This window comes from Sinocyclocheilus grahami, unplaced genomic scaffold (genome assembly GCF_001515645.1).
Source record: "Sinocyclocheilus grahami isolate Dianchi unplaced genomic scaffold, SAMN03320097.WGS_v1.1 scaffold149.1, whole genome shotgun sequence".
NCBI lineage: Eukaryota > Metazoa > Chordata > Actinopteri > Cypriniformes > Cyprinidae > Sinocyclocheilus > Sinocyclocheilus grahami.
This window is the reverse complement of record NW_015505328.1, coordinates 3,040,572-3,050,056: the sequence shown is the minus strand read 5'-3', so window position 1 is coordinate 3,050,056 and position 9,485 is coordinate 3,040,572. Positions and strand designations below refer to the sequence as shown.

General features: G+C 36.9%; 1 protein-coding gene across 8 annotated transcripts in view; it reads left to right on the top strand.

Moving 5' to 3' along the window:
* The window catches only part of pals2b (protein associated with LIN7 2, MAGUK p55 family member b), a 24,922-nt gene that overhangs the window by 9,752 nt on the left and 5,685 nt on the right, over positions 1-9,485 (top strand). For 7 of the 8 annotated variants that reach the window (XM_016281344.1, XM_016281342.1, XM_016281345.1 and 4 more), the window contains 7 exons: positions 3,048-3,166; positions 3,454-3,606; positions 4,608-4,760; positions 7,390-7,617; positions 8,757-8,888; positions 8,979-9,075; positions 9,375-9,443. In XM_016281344.1, coding sequence (XP_016136830.1) covers positions 3,050-3,166; positions 3,454-3,606; positions 4,608-4,760; positions 7,390-7,617; positions 8,757-8,888; positions 8,979-9,075; positions 9,375-9,443 — 949 coding nt within the window. In that variant the 5' untranslated portion in view covers positions 3,048-3,049. Of the gene's footprint in view, positions 1-1,187; positions 1,557-3,047; positions 3,167-3,453; positions 3,607-4,607; positions 4,761-7,389; positions 7,618-8,756; positions 8,889-8,978; positions 9,076-9,374; positions 9,444-9,485 lie in introns of those variants that run through there. The other variant, XM_016281347.1, reaches the window with a different exon arrangement.

Sequence of the window (9,485 nt, the reverse complement as noted above, 5' to 3'; positions counted from 1 at the left end):
AACTTTTTATTCATCAAAGAATCCTGAAAAAAAAGTATCACAGGTTCCAAAAAAAAATTTAAGCAACACAAGTTTCCAGCACTGATAATAAATCAGCATATTAGAATGATTTCTGAAGGATCATGTGACACTGAAAACTGGAGTAATGATGGTGAAAATGCAGCTTTGGATCACAGGAATGAAGTAGATTTTAATGTATATTAAAACAGAAAAACATTATTTTACATCAAAATAATATTTCACAATTAAATTTTTTCCTGTATTTTTGATCAAATAAATGCAGCCTTGAGCATAAGAAACTCCTTTAAAAAAAAAAAAACATGAAAAATCGTTCTGATCCCAAACTTTTGACCGGTAGTGTATATAAATACACATATATATAAGTCACATGTAAACTTTTTAGCTCCATTTTTCCATCACCAAGAATATATTTTGAGAAAACTTGACTGTTTGCATGGAATTTACAGTAAATCATTTGTGTAATGAAATCTTTGGGAGTGTAATACATGCCAGAACTGTAATTTAACTGTCAAACAGAGCGCTTACAGTGGGTACGGAAAGTATTCAGACCCTGTTATAAGTTAGAATTTCACTGTTATATTGCAGCCATTTGCTAAAATCATTTAAGTTCATTTTCCTCATTAATGTACACACAGCACCCCATATTGACAGAAAAACACAGAATTGTTGACATTTTTGCAGATTTATTAAAAAAGAAAAACTGAAATATCACATGGTCCTAAGTATTCAGACCCTTTGCTCAGTATTTAGTAGAAGCACCCTTTTGATCTAATACAGCCATGAGTCTTTTTGGGAAAGATGCAATAAGTTTTTCACACCTGGATTTGGGGATCCTCTGCCATTTCTGCAAGGAGGAATGGCAGAGGATCCCTAAATCCAGGTGTGAAAAACTTGTTGGGTCTTTCCCAAAAAGACTCATGGCTGTATTCGATCAAAAGGGTGCTTCTACTAAATACTGAGCAAAGGGTCTGAATACTTAGGACCATGTGATATTTCAGTTTTTCTTTTTTAATAAATCTGCAAAAATGTCAACAATTCTGTGTTTTTCTGTCAATATGGGGTGCTGTGTGTACATTAATGAGGAGAAAAAATTAACTTAAATGATTTTAGCAAATGGCTGCAATATAACAAAGAGTGAAAAATTTAAGGGGGTCTGAATACTTTCCGTACCCACTGTATGTCTCTAATTCGGTTTTTTAAATAAACCAAATGAAATCCCAGTTTACAGAATGTGACAGATATGAGAGGATGTTTTTATTAAACGGTGTGTGTGCATGCACATATGTTAACATCAATTGCATGCTCTCATTTTTGAATGTGTGTGTAACTTCATTTGTGTTTTATTTCCTCCCCAATTGTTTATTACTCTGTCAGTTTATCCATTATGTACTCTGTTCATCCAAATAAGGGAGGCCCCAGGGTGCATCTCTCTGTGACGTATTTGCAATAGAAAATAAACAGTGGCACAATGTCAGAGCTTGCTGAATCATGCTGATGGTTGTTTCTGGACTACAACACTGTCTCACCTGAATTAAGTGAGTGGAACTGAACCACTGACCTGATGTTAAATATTGATCTGTTGGTCTAGTCTACTGTTTCCTGATGGAGAGTAAGCACACATTCACACTCTGTTCTGTTCTACTGTCACAGATGGATTACACTACTGCAGGCTATGACCTGTGTAGTCACGTGACTCACTGAGCAGTTGGCCTCGCAAAATGGTTGTGTGCTTGACAAAGGGAGATTTGTCAATGACTGTGTTAGAGAGTGGTTTTATCATCAGTATGACTACACAATGTTTACAAAAAAAAAACATTAAAATATATATATACAGTATATATTTATATAGTTTTTTTTACATAATATGTGTGTGTAATGTGTATATTTATTATGTATATATAAATATACACACATGCATAAATATATTTAAGAAAAATATGTTGAGTTTATACATTTAAAATATTTATATATATAATATCAATTATATGAATATAAATATATATATGGAAATACATGGAAATATTATCCCCCAATACAGTAAAACTGCACATTTTAGAGTGGCCTTTTATTGTGGCCAGCCTAAGGCACACCTGTGCAATAATCATGCTGTCTAATGTTTTTATATTTTTGTTCTGTGTATGTATATATATATATATATATATATATATATATATATATATAAAATGTCATTTTTAAATGTATTTAATATTTTTCAAAAACGTTTTTATATATTAAACTGTTTCTTTTTAATAACACTTATTTAAATTAAATTAAATATAAAATTTGCTATTAAATTAAATAATTATGTTTATCTTGTTATAATCCATGTAATTGAAAATATACACTAGTGGTCAAAAGTTAATGTTTTTGAAAGAAATCTCTTATGCTCTAAGAGGCAATAGACACAGTGGTTCAAAATTACCTAATGTATTACGGATTCCATAAAAATATTAACATTGATAATAATACGAAATGATACGAAAATCTTGCAGAGCAAATCAACATGTTAGTGTGATATTTAAAAGTCATGTGAAGCTGAAAATATATTAAAACAGAGAATAGTTATTTTAAATTGTAATAATATTTCACAATATTACTGTTTTTACTGTAATTTTCACTATCTTAACAATCGCTATCTTTTGACCCGTAGTGTGTATATATATATATATATATATATTTTATTTTCTTTATTATGACTTTTATAGCTGATTATAATAATATATGATGTTAGTCAATATTCTTGGCATCTCTTTCTTTTTACACACATACAACTGTGCATGTGTTTCACACACTATACTGGTTTACACTCAGGAAATGACCTGACTGGATCAAATGAACACTGAAGACAAAAGAATATCTAAATGCGTACGATAAGCAGATGATAGTACCATGGAGGGGGGTGTTATATTTCAGCCATCTGTTATTGGCTGATGTGAATCTTTTGCCCTGTCCTCTGACCCTGGTGTGTAATACTCGGCGTGTTGCAGGTGTGTGTCATGTCGTAACCGCTCTCTGTATGCGTGCAGCTATGCAGCAGGTGTTGGATAACCTGGGCGAGTTGCCCGCCACCACCGGGGCTAAAGACATTGACCTCATCTTCCTCAAAGGCGTCATGGAGAGTCCTATCGTCCGCTCGCTGGCTAAGGTATAGCACACACAGCTGCCTAGACCTTAATCTAGCTGATTTGCATTGCTGATGAGGTTAATTGAATTTGTGACTAATTAAGACTAAGTGATATGAATAATTATTGGATATTAAACTTGTGTTTGAACAGCACGCTCATTATCGACACATTCACAAAGTCATGTAGACTTGTTCAATGAAACTGTGTCATGCCGATTCGTGTCAAATTGACAGAGGAGCAGCTAGACACTTGTCAGAAATATCACTTCATGGATTGATTGATGAAATGATGAGATGATTGTGATCAGGCTCATGAGCGTTTGGAGGATGTGAAGTTGGAAGCAGTGCAGGATAATAACGTGGAGCTTGTGACTGAGATTCTGGGTGACATCAGCGGACTGAGCGTACGAGATGACAGCGCAGCAGAGCTCTCCAAAATCCTGCAGGAGCCCCATTTTCAGGTACAGTATTTTCTTGTACCTTCCTGTCTCATTTCTTTATGTACCTTCTCGTTTTATATCTTCTCATCTCATTTCATCACATACCTTATAACAGGGTTCCTCAAATCTTGCCCTGGAGGGTTTAGCTCCAACCCTGATCAAACTTACTTACCTGTGATTTTCTAATGATCCTGAAGACATTGATTAGCATGCTCAGGTGTGTTTGATTAGGGTTCGAGCTAAACTCTGAAGGAAAGTGGATCTCGTGGGCCAGATTTGAGAATCCCTACCTTATAATCTAGTCTCATTTAGTGCCTTCTCTTCTCGTTTCATCTCATGCCTTCTCTTCTCATCTCATTTAATTTCATACCTTCACTTCTTGGCTCATCTCATCTCATACACCCTCTTCTCGTTTTATCTCGTTGTACCTTTTCCTCTCCTCTAATCTCATACCTTCTCTTCTCATCTTGCACATTCTCTTTTCGTCTCATTTCATCTTGCACCTTCTGTTCTCTTTTCATCTCATCCCTGCTCATCTAATGTCTTACCTTCTCTTCTTGTCTCATCTTATCTCATACCTTCTCATCTCATCTTAGACCTTCTTGTCTCATCTCATGTTTTCTTCTTTTCTCATCTCATCTTGTACCTTCTCTTCTTGTTTTTGCTCGTCTTCTTTTCTTCTCGACTTCATCTTATCTTATACCTCTTCTTGTCTCACATTGTACCTTCTTGTCTCATCTCAAACCTCATTTCATCTAATCTTGTACCTTCTCATCTCATTTCATACCTTATCTTCATCTGTCTTAATGTCGTTGTCATCTCATAACTTCTCATCTCATCTTGGCTCATTTCTTGGCACCTTCTATTCTGATCTTGTGTTATCTCATCTTGATCCCTCTCTTTTTTTTGTCTCATCTCTACCTTCTCATCTTGTACCTTCTCAATTTTTCTTAAATATTCCTCAATATATTTTCTCTTTTTTTTCTGCGGTATTTTGTTGTCATTTTCTCTCTTTATTTCAGTCTCTTCTGGAAACCCATGACATGGTGGCGTCTAAGTGCTATGAAACCCCACCCCCTCCTGAAGTGACCAATGATGCGGCAGTAAACAATGCTCTTATGCAGGCTGATGCAGTTAGGATGATTGGCATCCGCAAGAAAGCAGGAGAACCTCTGGTGTGTGTTTGTGAATATTTATGTGACCATGTTTTAAACTTTCAACCAGTCATAATTTAATGTCAATAAAGGCCCGTTCACACCAAGGACGATAGCTATAAAGATAATGATATTAGCGTCCACACCAGTGAACGGTATCGTCTGTTTATTCTAAGCACACGTTTGTGTGCCTCTTTAAATTCTCGAGCTCGTTACAGCAGGATGGATTCTGATTGGCTGTCAATTTTTTATTGTTCATCAGCTGGAGAAAAATCGCTTTGAAAGTGATTCCAACATATCGTTTCACTTTGTCTTCTGGAAACCCATGACATGGTGGCGTCTAAGTGCTATGAAACCCCACCCCCTCCTGAAGTGACCAATGATGCGGCAGTAAACAATGCTCTTATGCAGGCTGATGCAGTTAGGATGATTGGCATCCGCAAGAAAGCAGGAGAACCTCTGGTGTGTGTTTGTGAATATTTATGTGACCATGTTTTAAACTTTCAACCAGTCATAATTTAATGTCAATAAAGGCCCGTTCACACCAAGGACGATAGCTATAAAGATAATGATATTAGCGTCCACACCAGTGAACGGTATCGTCTGTTTATTCTAAGCACACGTTTGTGTGCCTCTTTAAATTCTCGAGCTCGTTACAGCAGGATGGATTCTGATTGGCTGTCAATTTTTTATTGTTCATCAGCTGGAGAAAAATCGCTTTGAAAGTGATTCCAACATATCGTTTCACTTTGTCTTTATCGTTATAGTTGTGGTGTGGACTCTGCTATTCTTTAATATCGAGAACGATTTTTAGAACTATATCTTTACAGTTATCGCCCTTGGTGTGAAGTGTGAACGGGCCTTAAAGGGTCATTAAACCCCAGACTACTTTTTCTGAGATTTTAGCAGAGGTGTTTGTGTTGCACATCATAGAAGACAATGTTAGCATCCGATAATTTTAACAGTTGGAGAAAACTGGTTAATGTTAAGCTTTTTTTTGCGCTATTTCCATCTTCCGGGTTTAAAATCTACATCATGTTGACGTCACAATTTGTGACGTGGCAATGGACTATAGTACATCGATGACGCTTCGGTGTCTATTAAATTATTAATGAGACTGCATGTTCTTATCCTATGAGAAGACGCTACGCTTAATTATTCACAACAGCATGTGTTGATTTGCTATGACAGACGTTTCAGACTGAGATGACATCGCGCACATTAACTGAGAGAAACGTTCATGAATGGCTGCAATATAACAAAGAGTGAAAAATTTAAGGGGGTCTGAATACTTTCCGTACCCACTGTATATGTTTTCGATGCAGAGTGCAAATGGCTGTGCATTTATTTGTGTTTTCAACTCGATAGGAGCGAAATGAAACTGTCTGAACGCGAAGCTGTGTGTGTTGTCTTTCTCCCCTCTTCCCCCTCCGCTCCACTGCGCACCACGCCCACTTCTTTTAGCGTTTTTTAAAAAGGGGTCATATGATGCGATTTCAAGTTTTCTCTTTGGAGTGTTACAAGCTTTTCGTGAATAGATAAGATCCCTAAAGTTGCAAAGACTAAAGTCTCAAACCCAAAGAGATATTCTTTATAAAAGTTAAGACTCGTCCACACCCTCCTAAAATGCCTCGTTTAAACATGCCCCCACATGTCTACATCACGATGTGGGAAGATTTGCATAATGCCGCCCAAATGATCATGCAAAGAAAGAAGGCGTAACTTTATTGTTGCTGCCACCGCCGCCGCCATGTTGTGAAGACGCTGTGTGTTTCGTTGTGGAAGCGAAACTACTTTGTTTGGTCTTCCAAAAGAGGACATGACTAGAAATCAGTGGTTAAGTTGTATTTACAACAATGTTCCAGAACATTTCAACCCAAATATTCAGATGTGTGCAGCACATTTTATGGAGGACTGTTTCCTGATCCTGGTAGAGTAGACTACAATGCCGGCTGTTCTGACTCACAGACGGTAAGTATGTTTTTTTTATATTTAAAGGATTTGCCGCTGACGATTCAAACGCAAGTTTTGAGCAGTGTAGAGTAGCACTTGTTGTTTGTCATTTCTCCGATCACAAATGCAGACATGGTTTTATGTTTACGCGGCGCGATGCAATGCAGCGTATAAAAAGACAGCATAAGTCATTATAATCTGTAATTATGTCCCCACTGGATGCAACGAATGCCTCGTTTATAATGGGTTTTAATGTTTTTGTCTCGTCGCTCTGGGACACGGCATCACAGTATGGTAAGGGGCGTAACATTTCCGTCACACGTTTGAGGTATTCGGCCAATCACAACGCACTGGATAGCTGGCCAATCAGAACACACCTCGCTTTTCAGACCGATGAGCTTTGTACAAATCGACGCGTTTCAGAAAGGCGGGGCATAGAGGAGAAACAATAATGTACAGTATGTGGAACATAATGTGTTTTTTTTTACCTTAAACCGCATAAACACATTTCATTACACAAAATACACAAAATAATGATCTATTTAGCAACATCATATGACCCCTTTAAAACTGTGGTGAGAACTAACCAGTGCTGAAACGGGGTTTCATGACCCTTTAAGTCAATATCCAATCCAACAGTGCAACAGAACGAAAGTGCCTGCATGCGTGTCATTACTCATGCTGTGGTTTCGCCCAGGGTGTGACCTTTCGAATGGACAAGGGTGACCTGGTAATCGCTCGCATCCTCCACGGAGGGCTGATTGACAGGCAGGGGCTGCTGCATGTGGGTGACATCATAAAGGAGGTGAATGGGAAGGACGTCGGCAATAATCCCACTGAACTCCAGGAGATGCTCAAAGAATGTAGTGGAGGAATAACACTGAAAATACTGCCCAGCTACAGAGATGCTGCAGTGCCACCACAGGTGCACACACACGCGAATATCCATATACACTACTGCTCAGAAGTTTAGAGTCAGTAAGATTTGTTTAATGTTTTTGAAGGAAGTCTCTTATGGTCTAGAAGGCTGCATTTATTTGATTAAAAATGCAGTAAAAACAGCAATATTGTGAAATATTATTGCATTTAAAAATAATTGTTTTGCATTTTAATATATTTTTAAATGTCGTTGGTGTCACATGATCCTTCAGAAATCATTCTGACATGCTGATTTGAAATAGAAATAGAAAATTAATTGAAATGGAAATCTTTTGCAACACTGTAAGTGTTTGTTTACTGTCACTTTTGATCAATGTGTGTGTATTGAATGTGTATTTGCTAAAATAACAGTATTAATTAAAAAAAAAAATCTTACTAACCCCAAACTGTAAAAAGAACTGTCCATGTAGGCACTAAATATGCACTAAATATGCATGTTCAAATTCACCAGTATTTGTTTCATAAAATTTCAAATGCACACATGGACTTGCATTTGGCCATTTTTGAAATTCCATGATTCTTTGTAGTAAAAAAGATTCCTGAGAGCCCTATTAATAACACTCCACATGCTATCTGGGGCAAGACATGCACACACGCACAATTCAATCTTATTACATGGCTCCTGGTATTTTCTCTGTATCTTACATCTATCCCTCTGTGTACATAACGTATTCATGGCTTCTCAAGAAGCTTTTCGAGAGGGATTCTGCTAATAACATAAATCATTTTGTCATTGTGATTCAATTTTTCAAAGTCAGTGTCACTAGGCCCCAAAATAAGGCTTCTTATTTAAATAAATTTATGTAAATCTTATATCATCCCCTCCTCCTCAATCTGTGGTGAACCTGGAGGTCTGCCATGGACATTTAGTCCTTACACTTGTCAGATCATGACGTTTGATCTAATACGAAGTTATGTGCGTAAAGTTTAGGTTAGGTTTTCTTTATCTTTTCTTTCAAGTAATGTTAACACAAATATTGTATTTATGAGATGAGCACATATGAATGACACCACAGTGCTTGAATGTGAATGAAATTATAACTCTGTAATCCCGCTGGAATGTGAACAGCACGAGTTTTGCTTTTTAACATTTGGATTAATCCCACATGTTTTTATTTCTCTCAGGTTTATGTGCAGCCACATTTTGACTACAATCCAGCCAATGACAATCTAATTCCATGCAGAGAGGCGGGGCTTGCTTTCAAAAGGGGTGATATCCTGCAGATTGTCAACCGAGAAGACCCAAACTGGTGGCAGGTGTGATTACTGTTTTTTTTCTTACCTGTTCACACTCATGTGTATTGGTCGGTTATTGTGTGCCTCTGACCATATTGTTTTGACTGACAGGCGTGCCATTTAACGGAAGGAGGTACTGGGCTGATTCCCAGTCAGTTTCTAGAGGAAAAGAGGAAAGCATTTGTTCCTAGAGACCTGGATGAAGCAGGTGATAAACCTAAACATGTTATTCTTGCCAAAACATGAAATGAAACAAAATGACAGAAATATTCTGAAACTTCTAAAGCTGTTTCAAGGACATACAGTATTAATGTATTATGCTTTCGCTGTATTAACAAGTGAAAACTATGGTACTCTTTTGTATGAGATACAATTTTATCCATTTATAATAGTGCCACAAGCCTACAGCACTGAAACAGAAACGTAATGCCATCTAGTGGACAAATTTAGCATTACATTACATAATATATCTCTTTCACTCGTCTTCTCCTTTACTTAATTTTTTAGGAATCCTATGTGGAACAATAACTGGTAAAAAGAAGAAAAAAATGATGTACCTCACTGCCAAAAATGCAGGTTAGCAGATAAAATACTTGGTTTATTGTATTAAATTTATTT